Source organism: Drosophila sechellia, chromosome 3R (genome assembly GCF_004382195.2).
Source record: "Drosophila sechellia strain sech25 chromosome 3R, ASM438219v1, whole genome shotgun sequence".
Lineage (NCBI taxonomy): Eukaryota > Metazoa > Arthropoda > Insecta > Diptera > Drosophilidae > Drosophila > Drosophila sechellia.
This window is the reverse complement of record NC_045952.1, coordinates 18,975,753-19,001,019: the sequence shown is the minus strand read 5'-3', so window position 1 is coordinate 19,001,019 and position 25,267 is coordinate 18,975,753. Positions and strand designations below refer to the sequence as shown.

The window sequence follows — 25,267 nt, the reverse complement described above, 5'->3', positions numbered from 1 at the left end:
TGACAATGCGGGTGCGTACGTGTATCTGTATCTGTATCTGTGTGTGCCTGTGGTCGCTCCTCTGCCATCGCAGCTTGCCTGCCTGCCTTTGCTCCGTGCTTTTCGTCTAGGAAGGGTCCTGCGCAGTAGGACGACACGGAACTCCTCGAACGCGGCGACCATTCAGCTGCACTGCAGCATTTGGCGCCATTGCAGCTGCCACAGCAGCCGAAGCAGCCAAAGCAGCCGAAGCAGCCAAAGCAGCCGCAGCAGCCGCAAACGCAGCAGCAACGTCCTTGAGTGGTGGGTCCTGTAGAACTGGGTGTGTTGCCTCGATGGCAGGCTGACTGGCTGCCTGGCTGGCTAGATGCAGCAGCTGGCATGGTTGAATCTCAAGTGCGTTTACTGCCTAGGGGCTGTGTGCTCTCTCGCACTCTCACTGTTTTGGCCACAATCTGAACTGGTATCTCTGTGTCGCGTTTTTGGGTTACCTTATTCTTAGGTGCATTCCATTGTTGCGACTCGAGTGGCCAGGCATTTGGTGTGACTGCACTTGTAGAGCATCTCGAGTGGCCCACTAATAACTCAAGGGGCCAGGCAGTTTGACATTCTTTTCGGGCCAGTGATTAGGACAAGCCCGGCTAGCTTCGATAATTGGGTCATCAGAAGTCCTTATATTACGCATACGCAGCGTGGGTCAGTCCCAGTGGTGGCACCACTTGAACTCACGACACTTTTCTCGTAGTTCCCAAGTTTAATATTTGTAAATCTTAATGAGTTCTCTGTTAGTTGTTCCTATCTTGAATAATTGTAATTGTATAATCGGAAAGATTAAAGCTGACAATCCCTCTTCTCCCCATTAGTTTTATATGCCTCTAAATATATTATATATATGCCTCTCGAATGTGGCTACTACTTCACCGTTTTAAATCGCATCTTATGTAATATCAAGGGCTTTAAGCATAACTTCCCGTTGTCATTTATGGATCGCTTGGCAAATCGTTTGGTTTAGCTTCCCCGTTGAATTCTCATCGTTTTGGAGGGTGAAAACGTGACACGTTCACTCTTTTCGCCGCTGGCTTATCACGTTGGCTCATTCCGTATCACATGTTGCCACAGCAGTTTCTATTTTCGACACACACACGCCCCCCCTTTGTGTCTCCGCCCCTGTTTGTGTATTTCTCTCTCTTTGGCGTTGATAATGAACCGAGTGACATGGAGTGAAGTGAGGCAATCATCGGCGGGCCAGCATTAGATCATATATACGGACCAACGACGACGACATCATCATCATCATGATCATCATCGCACACTCTGACTCATGAACCTCACTCGCTGCTCTCCGGATCTCTCTCTCTCTCCCTCTCTCGCTGCCCCGCTTGCCTGTAGATTCTCCAATTCTCCGGCTCTCTGGCAAACTCTATGCTTGAGTCGCGGCTCCGTCTTCGCATCGAACGAAATTCTTCAGTGCGGTTTGGTTGCTCGTTTCGTGCGCTCGCTCGATCGCTCGCTGTTGCTCGTTTTCCACACACGAATTCCCAGCTACCGCGCAGCCATTTTGCCAGTGATTTTATTGGTTTGGCTCTTTTGGGCAGCAGCATGTTGTTTGCCAGAACCACCTCGTCCACGTCGATCAGTCCGCCCGCGATGATGATGCAGCAGCACCAGCAGCAGACGCAACAGCAGCAGCAGCAGCAGCAGGATCTTCAGCAGCTGGGACAGCAATTCCATCAGCAGCCAGCTTTTCAGCTACAGCAAAGCTTCTGTACGTTTCTCGGTTAAGTGTAACTCATTGTGTTCACCTGTTGTTGTTTCGTTGACCTTGGTAATTAGCGTGTGCATTGGTAATTATAGGGTTTATCTCATTCGGTATTTGCCAGGAGCTTTGCTAACTGTATATGCCATCACCTGAGCCCTCCTCACACACACACGTACACCTCGGCGTATGCGTAATATTTCGATATTAATGTTAGCCAACGTAACGCGGCAATTAACGTCTTGTCAACTTGGTTTATCTAGCGTTTCAAAGTCGCCTCCTGGTTTGTTGTTCTCTCGACTGAAGTCTTAGGCTCGACACAAGTGTGTGTTCTATTGAAATTAGCATTTGAAAATCGTTGAAAATCCCAAGTCAAAGCCAAAGTAAAACCAAAGCGAACCACGAACCAAACCCACACAGAGCAATGTATTCAGTTCAATGCCAGTCATAATGATTATTCAAAAAGGCACTAAACAAACGACAAGTCGAGTTGAAGTTTGACCTCAGCTCAAGCTGGGATCGGATTGAATCGGATCGGCCTTTATTATCAGTTGATTCTCAAAATCAATTTCGAGTTACATAGTTGTTCGTAATTAACTCAAGAGTCACGCGGCCTCTCTGTTTTTTTTATTTTTTTGTGATTTCAAGTACTCGTCTTAGGGCTCTAACAAAAGTATAAAATAAGAAATACAAAATTGCCGTCTTGAAAATGCGGGAAGCAAAACGGCGGCAAAACGTAACCTTGAAAAGCGATTTGAATGTGGGCAACATGTCTCACTCTATCTCTGCGATTGTGAATGCCTGTGTGTGCGTGTGTTTGTCTGTGTGTGTGTGTTCGTTTGAAAGAGCCAGCCAAAAATAAGTCAAGACACTCGTGGCCATGCCCAAAAACTGCTCATGTTGCTCATGAAAAAAGACCACAGATAAATAGAAATAAAAACACACATATTATTCCCTCCCAAAACAGCTCCAAAAAAGAGGGGACGGATTTGGGGATTTTACTTTTATTTTTCTTGGCAAGAGAGTCTTCTTACTCTTCCTTTGTTGCTCAACCGTCGTAATTTTTGGCATTTTGGCGAAAATGTCCGAGAAATGTGTTATTTATGCGTGGCAGCAGTTCGCCTTTTCACGGCGCATCCAGTTCCAACCAGTAGCTTTTTTTTGACTTCGAATCCATTGTGCAATCTCGGAGTTTTCGGCTCTGGCCAACCAGTTGTTAATTTGACTGCCATTTGGCAAGACTCACGTTTCTGGGCAGGTGTTTTGCTGGCATTTCATCTTCTACTGGCCGGCAGACTTCTCAATAGCGAGAGCTATAAATCAATTTTAAGAGCCAAAAGGGTTTCGGTTTGTGTGAAAGATGATCTCACAAAGGTATTCAAAAACGCCCACTTTGCATGTGTTTTTCAGATATTCGTTTGTTTCCGAAGTTTGTTTCTTTTCTCTCCCAAGTCAGATGACATATGTATGTACCTATTCAAACTTGAATTTAGTTAATAATTTGTGCCTTCGGATGATTAGTGAAAATTACTGCGCAACAATTAAGCAAATATATGGTTGCGCCTCATTTAATGTTCAGTTTATTAGAATGGAACCAAGGTCTTTTCGTTCGAATCATATTGGAGTAGATTTTGGTTATTGGAGAAGATGGTTCTAGGCAGAGATACTATCCCATCATCATTTTCAGCTTCTGCCCAATCATCAGCCATCAGCAGACCTTATCAACTGGCTTCCGCTGTTCCATCAATTAAAATGCTTTCAATTCGCTCAATTTCATATATGACCATGATATTTGTTACAGCTTTTAATACATCCGACCACTGTGTTGCATATTACCGTTTTTATTATCGTTTTTCTGTTTGTTTCTTCTTTTTTGTTCTTTTTTTTTTTAAACCATTATCGTTCATGCATATAAATGTGCTTGTAATTATCGAAAGCCAACCATAGCGCAAATATAATTATAGATACTACACAAAATGTAAAAATAAATTGATGTGCATGCCACACAGCAGAACGATAAAGTTAAAAAACGAACTGAACGCTAACCCACAAAGTATATAAAAAAAGAACATTTTCAATAATCACGAACAGTTGTTTTTGTTGTTGTCCCCCACTTAAAGCGTGCGATAAGCAATAATAGAAAAAGTCGCGTATAACTTGTAACAATCCAGCAGCAGCATTCCCACAAAACCAATGAAAACTCTCAACCGAACTCAACTCAAATGTGATAATAATTCCAAGCAAGCAAAGCAGTTAAAATATGTTGTGATAAAGCTACGCAAGTAATGACTAAAATATAAAACATATAGAAAAGCCGAAAGTTATTAAACAAACTAAAAACGACTGAGATCAAATCGAGAAAAACAAATGCAACACATCAGCAGAAGATCATCACAAAAGATCGCCGTCCTGTCATCAAGTATTATAGAATCGAGAGCATCTGCAACATCTCCTCTGTGAACTCTGACCTCTGAGCTCAACTCTACAGCTGAATGGTAAAGCTTTGGCATTGTTTTCTTAATGTCTCCCATAGCATTTCTGGATGTTGTGTAACAATCGTCATTAACAAACGCCATCGTACATGGACATACTCGTACTATCTCTCTAAATCGCCATGGCACCAATTGTCATCCAACTACTCATGTCTGTAAGCGAATATGTATTATCAAGTATTATTGTTCCGATGCGAGGGATATAAGTTCCATCCCAGACAGATGCAATCATCCAATCGACAACAAATTTATCGATACTTTTGCTGAAGCTTGCTGCTGCCGCTTTCTCTGTCTCTGTCTGTTTCTCACTCCGCCTTCTATCTATACAAACTATATACCAGTCGCATCGTAATCGTTGTTGTTGTTATCGTACCAAATATCTAACAAGAAACCATCAAGAAACCAAAAAATGAACAGGCACCAGAACAGAAGAACACTAAAATCGCCATCAAAGAACACCAATATCTAATCAATATCGAGCTATCGTCAGCTATCGAATCAAATCGAACTAAATCAAGTCATCCGGAAGTCGAGCGACCTACTAAACCACTGCGAAGTCACCACTCTATCAACCCGATCTATATATCTCTATATGTTAACTTTACAACCACCACATCATCATGAAGAGCATATCCCAAACAAATCGTAGAAAAAAAGAAAAGAATAGCAGCAAATGCACAGTCCAAAGCCTTACAAACTCGATTGCCATTAAACTCGATGTGTAGCTATATAATGAATATGCAATTGAGATATCGATGGAGTGCGAGGGGGAAAGAGACAGAAAGCGAAGGTCCTTGAAGTGCTCTATCTACCTATCTATCTCTCTCCCGCTCGCGTGTGTGTGTGTGTGATCAGAGCAGAGAGAAACCTATGAAAAGCCAGCTTAATCTAAACAAATTTTCCATTTCTTTTTCTTTCGTTTATTGAACAAAGTTTAATGATTGGAAAGCGGCGCGTAGGTTCAATCAAAACACTGAACAGTTAAGAAAAAACTAGAGCCCAAATTGCAAATTACGAAATATAATAACAAATCGAAAACAAATAACGAATAAATCAGTTGAATAAGGAACGAAACGAGTACAATCGATTCAAGGCAGCATCAATTCCGTCGCAAACAAAAACGAAGACTGAACGGGAACGGCAACAATTCCAAGGCAATGGAGAGTATTATGAAGGTGGCCATGGACAAGGCGGCCGAGCAGCTGATTCAGCAGTTTGGCTTTGATTACTTGCAGCAGAAGCTGCAGTTGCAGCATCAGAACCAACACAACAGCAGCCCACAGCAGCAGCAGCAGCAGCAACAAGAACCAGAAAACGAACATCTCACATATCGATATCAGCAATCAAAGCCCACACATATGCAGCAATTAGCTTGTAACTATCAGCCACGACATTCCACAACCACGTCGTCGCCCTCATCCACACATTCGCTGGCCAGCGGCGGCGGCAGCAGCAGTAGCATCAGCAACAGCAGCAGCAGCGACAGCAACATAAGCAACATAAGCAACATCAGCAACATCAGCAACATCGGCAACATCAGCAACAGCAATCATAGCAACGCTGCATACTCATTAGCCGTTCATAGCTATCAAAAGCAAATAGAAAACCCGGCTAATCCCAGTCATGTTCCGCATCATCAGATGGATCTGTCGCCCCTGAGGGAGAATGGTTCGCCGAATGGAACGCCAGGTGCCCAGACGCCGACTGCAACAGCGAGCGGCAACACGGTAGCAGCACTCGCATCAGCAGCAGCAGCAGCAGCAGCAACATCAGGAGGCAACGACAGCAGCATCACCAACTGCAACAGCAACAACAGCAGCAACGCGCAACAGCAACTGCAGCTGGGCAACTATAAGACTAACTCCTGCTGGTGTTACGGTGAGTCTGATCAAGAACAAACAAACAAACGCAATCAGCATCAGCATAGAACTATCAAATCAAAAGTTGCGCACAACTTCCTCTACTACACCATACATAAAATGTACACCACTTCTCTATATAACTATCTATAACTATCGAGCTCGCTACAACCAACAAATCTCAACCAACCAGCCAACAACAGCATCAATCACCACGTCGCCTCATTCTAAATGCCGCCAGCAACTTAAAAGCTGAACCAAAAAAAAATATGTACCAAGAAAAAAGTATCAAGAACGCCCAAATGTCAAACGAACTGAACTGAATGCCGAACCAGAAGCCACAAGCTATAAATGAATTATCCATTAACATTGCGTTGAAAGTTTTGAAAGAAAATAATCCAAACATCACCAGCATCCACCAATCCAGCACACATTCCGATACACAAGAAATAAAACCAAACCAACAAACACTCATAAAAAAAAACTAAGCAGCTAAAACAGAAACAAGCAGCCAGCTAAAAAAAAAGAAAAACCAAAAAAAAAGAAATATACAGCCACAATCGACTATATAAAAAACTCATATGCTAATCGTACGCTTAAATGTGGGCGTCCATTTCAATTTTGTTTGTGCCTTAAAATATTATGTTTTGTGTATTTCCTTCAGCATGCCCTAATGATTCATGAGTGTTGCATAAAGATATTCGTTTGCTCTTTTGTAAGTTTCAATCGAACGATTGAATTGGTTATGTTTATGTTTATGTTTAGAGTTCATTTCGAGTGTCCTTAAAGCACTTTCCGGTGCAGGATATTAAACATACTTGTCGCCTGCAGGATCCAATCGTTTAATCGCGTGCCACATGCCCCCGCATTACGCATACGTCGCGTGGTACGCGACAAGCACTTGCTGCTCGGGCTTTGCTTTAACAATTTGCGTGTTGCAGATTGCTCCGTGGCATTTACTGTGGTTTGGGGTTGGAGTGGGTGGAGTGGGTGGAGTGGAGTGGAATCGAATGGGTGGTCCTGACTGTGTGCCAGCTTGTCGTTAGCCTAGTTTCCCGTCCAATCCTGCACACAATGCATACGAAATTAGTCTCCAGTCTGCCTGCTGCCATCCTGCAAGCTCTGCCACCCCGCCACCCTGCCACGCCCACTTGCAGCACCATGGGCGGTCTCTGGCCAGTGTGCTGCAAGTGTTATTTATGACAGTCACATAATTTAAGCTGCTGCACAGTGTCAACAGCAACGCAGCTTTGCAGCAGCGTTCTTGGCCTGTCCTTTGTGGCCCATAAAAACGCTAAGCAAACGAATTTATGTTTTGTTTTCTGTTTTTTTGTCTTCCTGCATATTATTTACCATGGCCATTTTGCGGCTCTCGCTTATTTACGAGTATTTTGCATTGCAGTAGAATTTCGTAAAAGAATTTCACGGATTGCACTCCATTCATACGGAATAAGTGATAGATAACTGACAGATGCGTCCGGAAATTGACTCAGTGGCGGAAATTGGCCAGCATGGTGCTAAATATGTGGTCGCAATTCGCTTTCGTAGCGAATTCTTTGCGAACCGCATTTTCACACATGCATGCAAAGCAGGGCAAATGGTCCAATATTCCCCAGCCCAAGCGAATACCCATACCCCATAATACCCCACACCACCCAATGTCAGTGCATCTTCGTGTGTGTGTGTGCGCTGTATCTAATTAGAGAAATACTTTTGAAGGACACTCTGGCGCTGAGTGGCAACGGGACGAGCAAGACGACGACAACGTCAGCGTATGGCATACATTTCACCCATGCCGAAAGGAACTGGGTGGTGGTGGTAATGGTGGTGCCTCGGGGGGCGGATGGTGGCTAAATTTAAACGAACCGAGTGCGCCCAAGTGGCATCGGCAGAGTCTTGGGCTGCCACAAGTCGCCATGCTGCACGATGCCAGGCAGTCAGGTGCAACGCGCTTAGATCATTCCATGCCATGCCATGCCATGCCCGTTCCATTCTATTCCATCTCGTTGTTTTTGCCAGCCAATGCGCTTGTGTAATGGAGCGTCTCCGCTTGACACATTTTATTAATTGAAATTTGTTTGTTTACTTACTTACAACTGGCTGCCGTCGGTTGTCTCGTGTCGTTTGTCGGCGACTTGAGGCTGTGTGACGCAGATGATATCACTCATACGCAGGGAGGTCCCACTGCATTCACATGCATTCGCCACATTCCCATCACTTAGCCGTGTAATGCCGTGCACTGCCTTCAGATCCCAACTTATAATCATTGTTTCTGTCTTCTTCTTCTTTTTCCATTTCAGGTGAGTCAGTTTGTTCTGGAATTGAGGTTGAAATTGAAAATAATAACAATAATCATATTCATCATGGTAAGCTTTGTCACACTTTCATTAAATACCATTAAATCCATCTTTGTCTAGCCAAACGATCGACTAATTCAAGATTAATACCAATTAAAGCGTAGCTCTATATCGTTTTCTGTATCCGTAACTAGATGGCTGTCTGTTTTTTATGACGAAAGCGCGCTTTTTGAGCCTGACCTCGGACGGACTGAAAACGAAAACTGATTATGCGACCCAACTGACAACGCACATTAACCTTCGACCCTTTGACCGACTTATGCTTTGACTTACATTTTTTCCGTATTTATTTCGTTTGTTTTTTTTTTCGCTTTTGTGGGTTGCCCAAGTAATTTGCGGGGCTTTTTCTTTCGGCCAAGCCAACGACCTTCGGAGGAGAAGTAAAAAACGGGCTTTCATATGTTTCGTGTGTCGCCAGCATTGTCTGTTCCATCTCATCTCGAGCGCATATCTCCCTCATGGCTTGCCCATTACAAAAACCACAGAAAACAGACCACAGTCGATACACCACGTCCATGTCCACGCCCACGCCCACGCCCACACCACCATAACCAATCCATGCCCACACACAGCAGTGAACCATGCTAATCCACTAAACCAAGTCGAAATCGAAAACTATCTATCTGAAAACTATAACCAAACTAACCGAGTTGAAGCTCAACTTTTCGAACGTCCCTCGTTGTGAGCGTCCTGCCGAACGAACAAACGATCGACGCTGAAATGCTGTTATTATTTTTAATTTGTAACCTGCCGAATGAGCTAGAAACTAGATCTAACCAACAAATAATAACCAGACAACTAGATTGTATGCAGCAGCCAAGGGCGCACACAGACTAACTGTAACCCTGTAACCTGTACCAAAAACCCCCTAATCTATTGACCAACAAAAAGAATAGTGACCCAATCCAAGCGAATCTCCCGAGACTAATCCATTGGTCGCCCTGTGAACTCCTCTCGATTCTTTCGTTTCAGGCGACACAACGTATCACATGAAAATACTGGTGCCCGCGGTGGCCTCCGGGGCCATCATTGGCAAAGGTGGCGAGACGATCGCCTCCCTGCAGAAGGACACGGGTGCTAGGGTCAAGATGTCCAAGTCGCACGACTTCTACCCAGGTGAGTTCAGTTATCTCCTCTTGCTCGCTTAATATAAAGTGATGTCTTAATCTTTGCTTTGCAGGCACAACCGAACGCGTGTGCCTGATCACCGGCTCCACGGAGGCCATCATGGTCGTGATGGAGTTCATCATGGACAAGATCCGCGAGAAGCCCGACCTGACCAACAAGATCGTCGATGTCGAGTCAAAACAGACACAGGAGCGCGACAGGCAGGTCAAGATCCTTGTGCCCAACTCGACCGCCGGCATGATCATTGGCAAGGGCGGAGCCTTCATTAAACAGATCAAGGAGGAGAGCGGCTCCTATGTCCAGATCTCGCAGAAGCCCAAGGATGTGTCGCTGCAGGAGCGCTGCATCACCATCATTGGCGACAAGGAGAACAATAAGAACGCCTGCAAGATGATCCTCTCGAAGATCGTCGAAGATCCCCAGTCGGGCACCTGCCTGAACGTATCCTACGCGGACGTCAGCGGCCCGGTGGCCAACTTTAATCCGACCGGCTCGCCGTACGCTACCAATCAGATTGCCATCAACTCGAGCACCGCCTCGTTGAACTCCACGTTGGGCACCACGATCAGCGGTGCAAATTCGGCGTCCAGCCTGCTAGTCAACGGCACCGGCATCAATTTGTCCATCAATCTGGGCTCACCCAATCCGGCGCCCAATCTAGCGGTTGCCACACAGCTGCTCGAGCATATTAAGGTTAGACTTGGCACATGCCCCATCTGTGTAAACATGGCGTATACTTAATCTGCGTTTCGTATCATCCAAACAGGTTGCCATGCGCGGCTCTGGCTACTCGGAGACCGTAACGAACGAAGTTGTCGCCGCTCTGAGCGTGCTGGCCAAGTACGGTGTCCTTGGAATGGGCGTGGGTGTGTCGCACACCAACGGCGCCCACTCAACGCTGGGCAACTTCCTGGGCGTAACGACGCTGGACCAGCAGACTGCCGCTGCCGCATCTGCGGCCACCGCCAGCAATGTGTTCGGTGCCGTTGGCCAGGTGAATCTGGAGCAATATGCCGCAGCGGCGGCCGTTGCAGCTGCCGCCAGCCGGCCGACGCAGTCGCAACTGGACGCTGCCGCAGTGCAATTCGATCCATTCCGCCATTTGGGCTCGGCAACGGCGCCGGGCGCCACGCCCGTCTCACTGAACAACAATAGCTTTGGATTGACGGCAGCCACGGGAACGGCGACCACGGCGCAGCTGGGCGGCCTAAGCAAGAGTCCCACTCCCGGCGACCTGAGCTCCAAGGACTCGAAGAACGTCGAGGTGCCGGAAGTGATTATCGGCGCTATTCTAGGTGCGCGTCCATATTATTATCCATACTAAATTGCAAAGAACCAATCAACAGAGAACCAACCACACCGCAATTTTCTTTACCAATCCCCAAATGCCCCACCAAATCCACACGTTTGACCCCACGCACCTGTGAAATTCCCGAGCGGGATTAAATATTCCCCCAACCCACAATCCACTCCCGTTACCGTTCCCAAGCTCCCATTTTTGATTAGCTCTAGAGCCCATTAGACATAGAGACAAAAGCCAAGCAGACACAGGCACATCATTGCAGACTCATTCCAGAGAGAGATAGAGGGTACGACTTATTGAGAGATATCCCATTCTAAGCATTCAACGCATTCCGTGAGACATTCCGATAGACATTCTCAAAGGCTAAATTCATTGACACTTATAGCGAAATTTCTAGTCAAGTTCTTGCCTCTCACCCATCCGCCAGCATATATGATCCATGATCCATGATCCGCCCTCGATATTGCACCTATTGCACCGTGTAAACATCCGAAATAATTTTCCCGAAACCACGAAAAACCCACTGAAAATTCGCACAGAACAGCAGCATCCGATAGCTTAGGATTATAAGACAGTAAGTAGCTTTAGCAGCTTTAGGTTGTACATTGAATAGATTGAATAACACATTCACTTTTCCATTTTGTTTAGGCCTAACGAATTTGTTCGATATACTTACGTGTAGCTGGGCGGATCGCCCAGTTGGCTAGTGCAATTCGTGGGTAACCATGCGTAAAATATAATTACATTGTTTTTGTATTTAAATACATTCGTTGTGGCGCAGTTGATTTTACCTCAGTGTCAGTTGTAAGGTCGTTAGGTCAGTAGGTTAGGCCCACCGTGACCCCTTTTGCAGCCAATTGACCATTGATTTGATTTGGTTTGATTTTGTTTTATTTTTATTTTGTTGGCGTCCTTAACACCCAAGCGCTATACACGCCCAATACCTAATATGCATATATATACATAGGTATATACATATATTACTATTATAGCCACATATATTACCCATACTATCATTTAATATCTTGAAAATATTTAACATAAATCTGATGCAAATATTCCAGGTCCGAACGGTCGTAGTTTAGTTGAAATTCAACATGTTTCTGGCGCAAATGTGCAAATTTCCAAAAAGGGCATATTCGCACCTGGCACTAGAAATCGCATTGTAACCATAACTGGTCAGCCGAGTGCCATTGCCAAAGCGCAATATCTAATTGAACAGAAAATCAACGAGGAGGAGACAAAGAGGGCGCGACAAATTCCATTAACCACTGTTGTGAATTAAAATAAAAAAAAAACAAAAAGTACCATAACTAATATCCGAGTAAAGCAACAAAACCAGCAATCTTAACAGAACATCAAACAAACAGGCAAAAAGCAAAGCAACAACAAACAAACTACCCCATACCCTCGACGATTTTCCTCTTAAACTTGTTAATTTCTTTGAGAAACGAGAGGAAAATTCAAAAACCTAAAACCTAAAATGAAATGAAATGTGAAGGGATTACAAAAAGGAAACACCAATTGCTTGCAGCTCAGACTTAAGCAGTTGAAAACGAAACTAATAATAATAATAATAACGTATTGCAAAAAATCCATAGATTTTGTTGAGTAAACAATTCCAAGGCCTTCACCTCAAGAGATTTGCTTTAACTACTAACGCCCTTTAAGAAAGTGAAAAACGAGTTATGAGAAGTAGTGAAAAATCTGTAAAAATACTATATGTACTACCTTCTCTGCTATATACATTGTTGCATTTGTTTGTCACGATCGTTAAAACGGTAAAAACCGAAAACAAGTTATATTAGACACAAACTAGTTGCGAAAGAAGAGCGTTTGGGTTTTTGGTTTGTTTGTGATGCGAATGTTTGCGTTGCGTGTTTTGTTTTTGCTACTCCCAACCAACTTATACGATACGATACGTTACATGGGGCATATATACATATGTATATGTACACAGTTGTTGAGTCTTGTTTATATATATTATCTACACACATATGCCCATACATATATATATATACATATGCCACCACCCACTTACACACTTACACACCTCCCCCGCCCCCAAAAACAAACACACACACCTAATTATTAGCATTATGTTGAGCTAAACGAAAATCAAATGTATAATGAGCGAGCGTTTTCAGTGAAAACTTCAGGTGATTCTTACCCTCGAAATAAGGTAAATATTTTACTACACCACCCCCTCCTCCCACAGACAAAAACACTTGCTATAGCTAATACTGCAACTGCAAACAGGCTAGTGAAAAATGCAACTTCAAAGAGTTCAGCAAAAAAAAAAAAAATACAAAAAAAGAGTGACTTTGTTGACCTTTTCGTGATTTCGTTAAAGTTTTCTGTTCCATCTGTTCTCTGTTGTTGCCCCACTCCCTCTAATTGCTTATCGCTGTTAATTTATATATATATATATAAACTTTCCACCTACGATTCTACAGCCTGACCTCTGTATATGTACACTTTCGGAACGCTACAGTTGATGTTGATCATGATAATGTTGTTTAGTTTTAGATACAATCCAATCCGATTCGATCGGATCGGATCGAGTGGTGTTAATGTGTTGCGCGCACGTGAGTCTCCTTTTGGTTATGATTTTGTGCTCCCGATTTGTTACTCCTTATAACTTTTGTTTTATGTATACATATTATTTATGAAAAAAAACACATTGCGATTTGTTAGTTGCCAGTCCGAGAACTGCACTTCTTACTTACTTTTTTTCTTGTCATTTTGCGTTTGTTAACCACTATTTTTGGTAAATTTAGCACATTTGATTCTTACATTCTAATTTTAAGCCTTACATTTTCTCTCACCTAATGCATCACAAATATCTTAAAAACAAAAAAAATACGAAAACAACATAAAAAGCCTTAGCAAAACAATTATTTCTTTGTAAAATATTCACATTAAAGCATTCATTTAGGGGTTTCTTCATACGTCAAAACAAACAATCCACCAAACAATTTCCCTTATTAATTTTAAGTATTGTGCAATTATTAAACATTGTTTCAACGAACATTTCATAACGATTATATGTACATATCTATCTAGAAACGCAGTGTAAAGACAAAAGAAGTTAACATCACATTTAAAAAACTCCCTGTTCATATACACACAAAATACACAAGGATAAAAGTACCCATACGAACACCACTCACCTACAGAGAGAGAAATGCCTTACTTGTAATGAAATTTTTCTTATTTACTTTATTCCTTACACATATAATTTAGTTTAACACTTCTTTTCGATAAATAAAACGAAGATGAAACGAAATTTAAATAAAATTTGACTACAAAACCAACAATAAAAACCAGCAACGTTTATTTTCTTGTTTATTTTGGAGCGTTCCGCGCACCCAACCACCATTACCAACCAACCACCCATCCACCCACCCACAAGCGCCGCACCACCACTAACCCAATCGTGTTCCCAAAACCAAATCAGTCTACTACAACATTATCATGACCAATCAAAATCAACTCAATCAGACAGTCAGCCAGTCAATCAGCCAATCAGTCAACCACTTCTTTGCTCAGTTCGAGATCTATTTCGATTTCGATTTCGATTCAATCACTGAAAACGCTCATCACCGTAGTGAAATGAAAGTAAAATGAAACAAACAAAAACCACAACGGCAACCAATCCTAAGCTAAGTCTATATATTTAAGTTGAAAGTTGTTCTTATTAATTTTTGCTATTATTGTTAAAACTTACCTACAATTGTTCTTATTTGTGCAATATTTATATAATACGATTAAAATACAAAATCAAGTGAAAAACAGAACATAATTATAACACAAAACGAAAGAGATCTATAAGCAAACAAAAGCTAAATGTGGAAACAAAAATCCAGAGAGTAAATTTGAAAGTACAGTCGTAAATGCTAGTGTGCCTTGAAATATGCATTAACATCCAAAAAGAAAACAAATCGAAAACGTAAGGGGAAGGTATAAGTAAAAACGATGTTGGTGTTTTATTCGAACCTATTATTTTATGAGTATCATAAAGAAAAACGAGAATAAGTCAAAACCAGAGATCGATACAATTTGAAAGTACATAAATGCAATAGACCGTCTTAGAACAGCCGAATTCCACAGTTACAACTTTGAAACGTAGCTTAACAAACAACAACAACAGCCAAAATCACAACAAGCATAAGAACACAGATCCCCCTTCGTCCACCCCACAACAACCAGTCAACCAATCAATCAGCCAATCAGTCAACCAACCAACCAATCAACCTACAAATCCAACAACAAACGACTTTTATTTCGACTTCTTCGCCTTACGTCAGATCGGGAGTGCAACGAACCTATTTCAGAGCCCCCAGAATCGAAGCACTATATCTATATGGTCTATCTATCGCAATTCCCAGCACACACACACACTCACACACACGCTCCCATGAGTTACACCACACAGTAACACACGCTCACATGAGACACACCTCTCCCATACATTCACACATTCGTACTAAATATCAGTATCACTTGCGCGTGCTCACTGAGTTATGTTTAATGTATGAGTTTTATATGATATCTAAACGTAGTAGAGGAAGGAAGAAGAAATAAACACAAATATATATACATATATTTGTACTGGATCTGTGATATGTATTTAAAAACAACAAAGAAAAAGAAAAACAACAAAACAAAGCAAAAATATATTTATTAAAAGGAAGTCAAACGATACTTGAAATTAATTATGAAATAATTAATTTTTTAATGAGACAACTAAGAGAAAAGAAAAGCTTTACTTGAAAAGCAAAGAAATCTCCCCCGAAATCAAGTTCTCAATTCATCGATGTATGGACAGTTCGCTCCAGAGTCCAGAGTCCAGAGTCCCCAATCCCATATATGCATACGTATTCACCGCAAAAGGTCTTTGCCAGTTCCAATCACTCCGTTTCTCAGAAATGTCCGATTTGCGATCCAATAGAGTAGATATCCCCCCCGCGTGGCTGAGGGGGCGTGACGAAGGGAAGATGGGGAAAATGGGAAAATGGAGTTACTCGGGTGTCGAACCGATCGGATGAGAGGTCAGATCCGATCCCATCGGTTCAAAGGACCCACCCGCGTCCCGCTTTCGACGTGTTTATGCTTGTTTGGATTTTATTGTTTAAATGCGTTTGTTATTTGCTGTACAAATTGAAGCTTCACGCAACCCGCAAAAACCATAGTTGGGTGGCCTCGGCACCGCCTGCCCCAAATGCAAGTTGCAAGTTGCACCGTTTAGGCAGAGTCCTTAGGCCGCATGATTGCTTTGTGCTTTCCATCGATTAACCACTGTTACTGCCACTGGCAACCACGAGAACCCACTTATCAGGCACATTCGTCACGCAACTCATCCTCTATCGAGCACCAACACCCCCTCCCGAGCACCAACTATCCAACTATCCAGCTATCCAGCTATCCAAGAAACCAACTATCCACTGCAACCATACTAAACTAGGAAACTTTGGAAAGACGTGCGCATTCATTCAGTTCGATTCACCCAGTACACACAGACGATTTTTAGAAGCTTAGGAGTTTTATTAACTTATTGAAAGGCATCTTTAAACAATAACGATAGGTGGTAGGGAAAAGAAAGTAATACAGCTGTTATTTCAACGACGGAGTCTATTAGTGTTAAAATAGTAAGCATAAAAGCGACTTTTATTAACTATATACATACAGTGCATAAATATCTAAAGTAATTCAAATTCGACTTTGAACATTTTGAAGAATGAGAAAAAAACCCAACAAGAAATATAGCGGAGTGGCAATGAGTTTTGCACTTCGAAATGAAATCCGTATGTTGGTAAAATACAAATATATGTAAAGAGGAGTTCAATTTACCAATCAAATCTCGTATAGTACATACAAATATTGCATACATACATAACTACATACTTAAAGCGAAGAGAAGCGAGCGATGAGAGTAACTTTAATTATAATTTGTTATGCTTTGCCACCCACACTGTTATTAGAACAATTAAACATTACGATACATACTCGTATATAAATGTACACAATACACCCCATATGCATATGATATACCTGTACGTATACCCACATACATGGAAGATGCGAATATGTTTGCGATTTGATGCGAACCCCGCTGGTATTTGATAGGTCGGAGAACTAACTGAATCATTATATAACCTCATATAGCATTGTATGTATCAAATTCTATCGGAAAACTCGATCGATCGGCCGAAGCAACTCGGCTGCGGAGACGTTCATTCAGCAGCCACAACAAGAAGCATACAACATTAGTAAAATATTAAATACTATATATATATACACATACACTAAAGGTATAAAACGTAGTCGTTAGTGTGATAAATAAAATTAATATTAATTAATTCAAGCAAATAAAAGTGGTTTAACGATTCAAACAAAAGAAGAACCCAGTACCCAAGAAAAGGAGGAACGTGCAGGGCCTCAATTTCCGACAATGAAAACTGCAGCTCGGCACGGACCCCAAAAACTATTTATTTATCTGCGTTTCCATTTGGCACAATTCATTTAGCACACATGGGTCTGCAGCAAAACCAATATGTAAAGTAGCCGAAAAAAGATTTTGAAAAACTCCCTCAATCGATAGATCGATAGATCGAACGAAGTTAGCCCCAGGCACGAGATATTGCTGTGCAGTATGGGATGTGCGGGCGGTAAAAACCTTAGACGTAATGCCGTTAAATGATCCTAGCCGTAAGTCATAATTCATGAAGCTACATCACAGTCATAGTGAAAACAACATACTATATTTCAATGAAATCTTATTCAGTGTACAAAATAGTTAACGGCAAATGAATATTAACTTTCGGATCGTAACAAGTAAAAGTCGAATTTTCGAGTCTTCTTCACTTAAACAAACACTTTCGCAACCCAAAACTACGCCGTTGCATACGTGAGTACCTTAGAAAACAGAAACAAAAGTTACATAGAAATTACGGCCTTCACGATATCTGGCCAATATCAAAAAACAGCAACAGGTCCCGCTCCCCGAAAGTCCAACATTTCGCTCAACTCGTAGTAGTTCTCTCATTTCTCATACACAAGCGACTAGAGATCCCCAATAATATGTACAATCGATTCGATAGCATAGCTTTGCGATCCTCTGAAAGTTTCCCCCGAGACCCAGGACATCCATTGCGATCATGGGGATATATGTATGTATCTCCCGATCTAGAAACACTAGTGCACTCTTCTCACTCGACGTCAGATTCCGTTGCACACTATAGGAATTACGAACAGCAGCAGCAGCAAAAGCCACACTTTTCGATCTCTCAATAGTTTCATAGAGAAGAATTAATTATAACGATATTGATCGATATACGATATGATTGATATAGGGATCGATGATGGTCATTCGAAAGCGCGGAACATTAGCAAAAAAAGCAAAACATCATGGAAACTCATTCAAAAGTAAAAGTACTAAATCTTTTATGATTTGACTGTGATAATAATAATGACAAAATGAGAAATGAAGTCGGAAGGTGTAAACAAATTAACGTATATAGAGTATTTAAATGTATGTAAATACAATGCAAATGTAATATTAACCTAGGTGCGAAATGAAATGATGGCTCCAAGAAAACCGGCAATTCGATGTGTGGAGAAAGTAGAGAATGTTGATTAAATAGCCGTAATGAAAACGAAAATTCGTTGCGCAGAGTAACACGTTTTACTTATACATATTAGCAAAATATTTAAATACAATTTTAGCAAACCAAATCCCTTTCTGAGTGCAAATGAACCCAAAATAAAGTCAACTGAAGGTCCTAATTGAAGTAAACAAATTAAATGCCGAATGAAATCAACGATATTTAGTTATGCTCTATTTACAAAGTATAATCAATTGAAGTTTTTTAAAAATCAAGTAGCAAAGCAAACGATTTTATAGATTTATTCATTTAGCATTTGAAAATCGCTATGGTAAAAGATCACACATAACCACGGTATAAAATAGGTTTTCTTCATTTCGCTCAATTTCATTTAACGAGGTATAGATTTGAACAAATAAGAAAAAACGAAAAACCAAAACGTACGACAAGTAACAGAAAAATAGTCTAGTGAAATCTTTAAACAATTAAATCAAAAGGTATCCCTACAAGAAGATTCTTTAAAGTAGCTCATTCAAGTTTTAATAAATCGAGAAAAACATAATTTTTGCAATTAAACAAAACGATAAGAAATTCTGTACAATTGCGAACGAAAAGTATGCAAACAGTTACTCCTCTCTACATACATATATATGCATAGCTATATAACCCCAAGTGAATCATACTCGAACAAAAAATGAAAATGAATAAGAAAATGAACAAGATTATAATGCAGATTGCGACTAAAACTTCACGGTAATGGCGCGCTAAACGGCCAACAATAAAATGAAAGCTAAGCTAGGTAGGCGATGGATCGGTACCGATGTTAGGTACAGTGCGGAACATGCATGTATATCGAATGTAATGGTTATGTTATGTAATGCGTCGGCGCATCTGTATGTATGTAATAGTATTTATAGAAAATTTGTTGAATACATATATACACACGCAGACACACAACCACAGAGAAACACTCCAACCAGGAAAGCCAATAAGTGCATACTACATACACAGAAACATTATAACGATCCGCATCCAGGATGGAAAATTAGAAATGCAAAGTTAGGACGGTACATAAATGAATTACGTGAATTACACACTACACATTTAAGAACGATTATATAAAAATGACAAAACTAATAAAAATTATATTATAATTCAATGTTTCACTTCGATTTGGGCTGGGTGCTTTTGAATATCCATTTAATATCAAGTATCTTTATAAATGCAATGTTGGTTTTAATATATCTTAAGTTTTGATTATTTTTTTGCGAATTCAGGTGGGCAATCTGGCTGGGTGCTGGGATGAGTGGCTTTAAATACATCAAGTTCTTGTAGTTTCTGATTCAAGCGTACTATGGTGGGATATGGGGTCAGGTCAGCTTTGTATCTGGTTAGGAGTATCAAAATAAATCAGCATCCTGTGAAATTAAATTACAGTAATATTTCTTACCTCCTGGCATTGCGCACCTGAGGCACCAGGCAAATATCAGCCATGCTGAGCTCATCTCCCACACAGAATTGGCCCGCCGATTGGGAAAGAACCTTCTCGAGACCCTGAAATCCTTGAGCAATCCAGTGTTGGGCCCATTCCAAACTTTGATCTTTGCCTATATGATCCAGGACAGAACTATTTTGCAGTGGCTGGATGCCCGAGCAAATGAGCTCCACAATTTCACGGACCTTGGCTCTTTTAACTGGATCTTGGGGCAGAAGTGCTGGCTGAGGTCGAGTTTCCTCCAGGTAGTGCATAATAGCCACCGAGTCACACAAGGTATGACCATCTAATGCCGCAAAACTCATAGATTCTAAGTACTCATATTACTCGCAACACTTACCAATTTTCAAAGAGGGAACCTTTTGCATCGGATTGACTTCCCTATATTCATCCGTATAAGCATGTCCGCTGACTGTTTTTAGCAAAGAAGTCGGCTTGATGTCATAATCAATCTTCTTAATTGCCAGCGCAACGCGAACTCTCCAAGAACACGAACTAGGCCAATAGGAATACAGTATAGGCTTTGTTGCCATATTCCGGATCAAGGGCTTAGACCAAGAAGATCTGTACAATTGGGCCAAATGGATGCCCCTGTGGGTCAATTGAGTAGCAGAAGCCATATATATTCTCTAAAGAGGCGAACCCTTCCTTCTATTAAGTAACAGAACTAATAGTGAGAAAAACAACTTGTTTACCTATGCTAACTGATAGCAATAAGAATACTCAGCTGTTCTGATTGGAGAATGCTGTGCAGAACTATCGATAGGTTCCCTACATTTATAGGTTGCTCCCAAAAGTAGGCAATTATTTTCGTAATATATGCGAGTAAATGGCACAAGGGTACTTTATGATAGAGATCCTATAGATGAAATAATATTTTATAAGTTTCTTATATTTCTCTAAGTTATGTTAGCTATCTATGATTTGCTTTCTCCTTTTCCTGCTGCTTATGACATATTAAAAGTACATTTGTTGAGCAATTAGCTTAGTTTGAAGTTTTATTTATTTATAGTATATGGAACTGTTACAATATTTCGGAAATTATGCATATTAGTTGGTTCGTATTCAATTTGGTATTCGATTCGATTGGTGTGCGAAAATGCGCAGCTCGACCTATATGTATGTTTGTATGATGTGACTATCGGCGTTCGTCCTTCGACGCGTGCGTTGTACTGTCGTGCAGGATAGTTAGTATGTGTATGTGTATGTACTTGGCATCGGCAGGCTTATGTATATAACTACTCGTACGGGGTTGTGAGGAGACTCCCACGATCCAATTTACATCAACTTGCTAATAAAATTACTGTGCTCTTAATCGGTTGGCTTTGTCATTCGTCTATGTGCATTGGGTTTGGGGTAATACTTCGTTAGTTAGTTATGCTTTTGTGGTAGCAAAGAGGCATTACGACATCCAGAACCATCGAATAGGTGATCGATTCTTTAGCTTAGTTCACATAGATTACTTAGGATTTATTCTATTTAGTGTATATGTAGCTTGCTTTAGTTTACTTATTGGTTGACTGAAGTTTTGTACTTTGTGAACGAGTCGTTTAGCATCTGCCGAACTTTGACATGAAGTACTTATACATACATACATCGTTTATACTTGTAAATCTTCGATAGTGTTTCTAAATTTGGTTTTGTTTTTTTTTCTAAATCCCTGAATTGAATTTTGCTTTTCGTCGTGAGTTCTCCTTGGATTTGTTATGATTTGTTAGCCTAAATAAAATGCATAAAAATAAGTTATATTTAATATATATGAGTTCATCTTTTAGATCATGTTCACAATGACAAACTAAGGGAATTTGAAGAATTTATTATACGATTTTTTGTTCCGTTTTCTGAGAATTTTGCGTTTGCGTTTGAATTTCGTGTGAGGAATTTCGTTATGTTATCGATAGTATTTTTATGCATTTATGCATATTTAAATGCTGTTAGCAATTTCTTAAATCACATCCGACTGTTTCTGCTTAATGGAATCCTCGCCAGCTTTGCCATCCTATCCAATCCTTTCACCATCGCCATCCACCTGCCCACCGATCAGATTTAAGTTCTTAGTTTGTCCTGTGCCTGGTTTACGAACTGCAATTCACTTTTTCGTCTTACGGCGCTTTGCAGTTGGGGTCGGAAAATTCTATTTGTTGGGCAGCTCCGGCGGACAGTCCGGTTGATTGGAGGGATGGGCCGCCCGGAATGCCGGATTGCTCTCCAGTTCGCGATCGATGCGCAGAATTATGGGATACGGTCGCAAATCGACGTGGAATCTGAAAGGAAATAGGAATCAATGAGTCAAGTTAGGTTTCAGCATCTCGAGTTTTGGTTGACTTAGTATCCTACTTACCTTCGGGCATTGAACACCTGAGGTACGAGACAGCAATCCGCCATGGAAATCTCATCGCCCACGCAGTATTTGCCGGCTGAGGTGGACAGCGCCTTCTCCACCGCCCGAAAGCCACGTGTAATCCAGTGCTGGGCCCACTCCTTCTTCTTCTCCTCGCCCACGTGGATGAGCACGATGAGGTTTTGCAGGGGCTGGATGCCCGAGCAGATGATCTCGACTATTTCGCGCACCTTGGCCCGCTTGTGGACGTCCTGTGGGAGGAGTGGTCGCTGGGGACGGGTTTCCTCCAGGTAGTGCATTATGGCCACCGATTCGATGAGGGTGTGTCCATCTGAAGGTGGATAACGTGATGAGTAAGGGAAGTTCACTTGGGGTTCTTTGGTAGATACTTACCAATCTGGAGGGCGGGCACCTGCTCCATGGGATTCACCTCGCGGTACTCATTGCAGTGCTGCTCGCCACCGGATTTGATCAGGCTGATCGGCTTGATGTCGTAGGGTATCTCCTTCAGGTTCATCGCAATGCGCACGCGCCAGGAGCACGAGCTGCGCCAATACGAGTACAGTATTGGCTGTGTGTCGGAGGAGGAAGCATTGGGACAGAGATTAGTAGACATTTTACCACAACTGGCCAGCGCCGAATGGCGTGACGGGCCCACAAACTCTATTACGAAATCTATTTATTCTAATTCGGAGACAACAAACAACACAAATAGCACAGAACAGGTTGCCGCTGATAACGAGTTGGGTTAGTAGGCGCACAACAAGCCTAGTCAAACTGGTTTAATCATTTGCATTTAGCGCGGCTATTTGGTTTACTCCGCGATAAGCCAGAGCTCTCAATTACGCACTTATCGCTTATTTCTATGCACAGATAACAGGGATTTTCTCCGAGGCTCTCGTATGGAAATATGCAGATGTACCCACATGATTCATGGTGTCCAGACAGGAGCAACGCCAGCGATAGACTGACAAAAAGCACAGCGTTGAGTTCGACTTGCACCAAAAATAGCGCCCGACAACAGCTGCAAAGCAACAGTGGAGAGCTTCGGGCGGTCGAGGGGGTCGGTATCGGACCCTATACCATATACTATATACCCTAACCAAATGGCCGCCGATGAGGACGAGCCCTAAAATGATATACACACAGCTGGCTGTTCCGGCATGGCCAATCAACCCAGCAGAGCCTATCGACGGGTCGTTGTCGTCGCCACCCACACGAAACTGTATTCACCGAAAGCATAATGAGTTCCCTAAAAGTTCAATGAACCCGTGCGATAGTGAGGACGGTGGGTCCGATAAGTTCCGACATCCTACATTCGAACCCCGAACCCCGATCAGCGAGGTCCCGAGCTCCCGAGTCCCAAACTGTGTCGCACCCCAAGGTCGGCTAGGGGCATTAACCTTATTCAAGTTGTCGTTGTCCTGAGTCCGCAGCGCGAAGGCAGCTCCAAGGACACAGGACCCCTGCTCAAGAGAAAATTGGCTCAGAAGTTTCGCCATTCGCTTGGAGAGGGTGTGCTTTTTCAGGGGTTGCTCGGTCAGTCGCCGCGTTAGAGTTTGAGTCAAAACCCACGGGCAGGGTTATCGAGTTCGGGCTAGAACTAAAACATATTTGGAAGGGGGTGGATTTAGGTGCCTCTCTGTCATAGCTTATATTTATTCTAACAAACCAAAGACTAGTTTAACCAAAATATGTATAGATAATTTTAGAGCATTCATTCTAGTGATTAAATCAAGCAAGTTTTATAAATGCTTATATGCATTTATAAAAAAGCTGATTTCTGAAATTGATATGCATATCCTTGTTTGCAACTTTTCGCCGCCTGACAACCCTGTTTTGCAACTTTCGCAGTGTGTACGCGAGGGAGGAAAGCTCGCTGTTCTGCGCAAAATCAAATTGCGGATTCGGAAGAGGAGTATGAGTGAAACTTAGACCAAGTGAACTGAAGTCAGAGATTGCTGGCCGCGTGGTATGAGTGATATTTGCGGGAACTGGAATGGATTTTTGCCAAATGCCCGTAAGAAGGCGCCAATGACGCTGGGATTCGCTTACCTTGGCTATGGCCGATAAGGACATAGCGTTGTGGTGATACTTTGAGTAATTAATTTTGAAGCCGTTTGGTGCACACGCACAACACCGATGAAGAATTAAAAGTGGTTACGAGCCAAGCCGGTTTATCGAAAAGCGGCAATTACACCTCGTATATCTATATCCAGCAAATCCGGCACAATTCGATCTCGACGATATGTTTTCCACCGAAATAACACTAAGCACAAATTTCCAGAGATATATGCCTTTTCCTGCGCACAGTTCTGTTTGTATTTGCAGCCGCTCAAATGCACTCAAAACCTCAAACTGAAACCGCTTGTGCTTGCGCTTAGCCAAAGGATAGCGACAGGATATGAAGCCAGGACGCAACTGAACACACTGAACTAAATAAACGAGTGCGAAAGCGAAAGCAAAAGCGAACGCGAAAAAGACAATGACAAACGCCAACAACAATGCGCGCTCTGCGAGCTTGCGTGTCTGTGAGAGGGAGGAAGGACCACCGCGAAAGGATGAGAGAAAAACAGAGAGAGTGAGAGAGAAGAGAGTGTAGCAGGATAACAAAGAAAATGGGGAGAGCACTATACGAAAGCTTTTGGGGTCGCGTCTTAGCTAAACTTAAAATGGCGCGTATGATAAAATGCTTTAGGTACGGTAAACACCCAGTAAGGCCAACAGATCGAAAAACCAGCTAAGTAACTCACTGATAAACTGCAAAGAAGACAATCTTCTCTATTTTCAGAGCTAAGGCCTTGGAAATCTTCCTTAAAAAGGAATTAAAACAACAACTTTTTAGTTACGACCACCACTTTATTTTCGTTTTGTGTTTTTGTAAGTTTAGTTCATTTTCATTAAATTTGCTCAAATCATGTTCGATTAAATTACAAGTGCTTAAACCTAA

At 42.0% G+C, this 25,267-nt stretch overlaps 3 protein-coding genes across 18 annotated transcripts in view; 1 reads left to right on the top strand and 2 right to left on the bottom strand.

Annotated features, from left to right (window-relative positions):
• Positions 1 to 17,280, top strand: part of LOC6607111 (RNA-binding protein Nova-1) — a 32,919-nt gene extending 15,639 nt beyond the window's left edge. For 4 of the 14 annotated variants that reach the window (XM_032720997.1, XM_032720996.1, XM_032720998.1 and 1 more), the window contains 5 exons: positions 8,387 to 8,452; positions 9,416 to 9,559; positions 9,624 to 10,264; positions 10,338 to 10,866; positions 11,939 to 17,280. In XM_032720997.1, coding sequence (XP_032576888.1) covers positions 8,387 to 8,452; positions 9,416 to 9,559; positions 9,624 to 10,264; positions 10,338 to 10,866; positions 11,939 to 12,159 — 1,601 coding nt within the window. In that variant the 3' untranslated portion in view covers positions 12,160 to 17,280. Of the gene's footprint in view, positions 1 to 1,451; positions 1,745 to 3,906; positions 4,231 to 5,160; positions 6,106 to 8,386; positions 8,453 to 9,415; positions 9,560 to 9,623; positions 10,265 to 10,337; positions 10,867 to 11,938 lie in introns of those variants that run through there. The other 10 variants (XM_032721001.1, XM_032720999.1, XM_032720990.1 and 7 more) reach the window with 9 other exon arrangements.
• Positions 17,281 to 19,648: 2,368 nt separating this feature from the next.
• Positions 19,649 to 20,692, bottom strand: LOC6607110 (probable maleylacetoacetate isomerase 1). Its single transcript, XM_002031862.2, has 3 exons — positions 20,317 to 20,692; positions 19,932 to 20,262; positions 19,649 to 19,868 (listed from the first exon to the last, which is right to left on the bottom strand). The coding sequence occupies exons 1-3, from the start codon at positions 20,594 to 20,596 to the stop codon at positions 19,739 to 19,741; spliced, it is 741 nt and encodes a 246-aa protein (XP_002031898.1). The 5' UTR covers positions 20,597 to 20,692; the 3' UTR covers positions 19,649 to 19,738.
• Positions 20,693 to 20,956: 264 nt separating this feature from the next.
• Positions 20,957 to 24,713, bottom strand: LOC6607109 (probable maleylacetoacetate isomerase 2). Of its 3 annotated transcripts, none has more exons than XM_002031861.2 (4): positions 24,373 to 24,713; positions 22,711 to 22,888; positions 22,318 to 22,648; positions 20,957 to 22,240 (listed from the first exon to the last, which is right to left on the bottom strand). In XM_002031861.2, the coding sequence occupies exons 1-4, from the start codon at positions 24,394 to 24,396 to the stop codon at positions 22,111 to 22,113; spliced, it is 663 nt and encodes a 220-aa protein (XP_002031897.1). In that variant the 5' UTR covers positions 24,397 to 24,713; the 3' UTR covers positions 20,957 to 22,110. The 3 variants fall into 3 exon arrangements, with proteins under 3 accessions (XP_002031897.1, XP_032576895.1, XP_032576894.1); XM_032721004.1 differs by lacking the exon at positions 24,373 to 24,713 and adding an exon at positions 23,244 to 23,297; XM_032721003.1 differs by lacking the exon at positions 24,373 to 24,713 and having other exon boundaries at positions 22,711 to 22,966.
• Between the last annotated feature and the right edge of the window lie 554 nt (positions 24,714 to 25,267).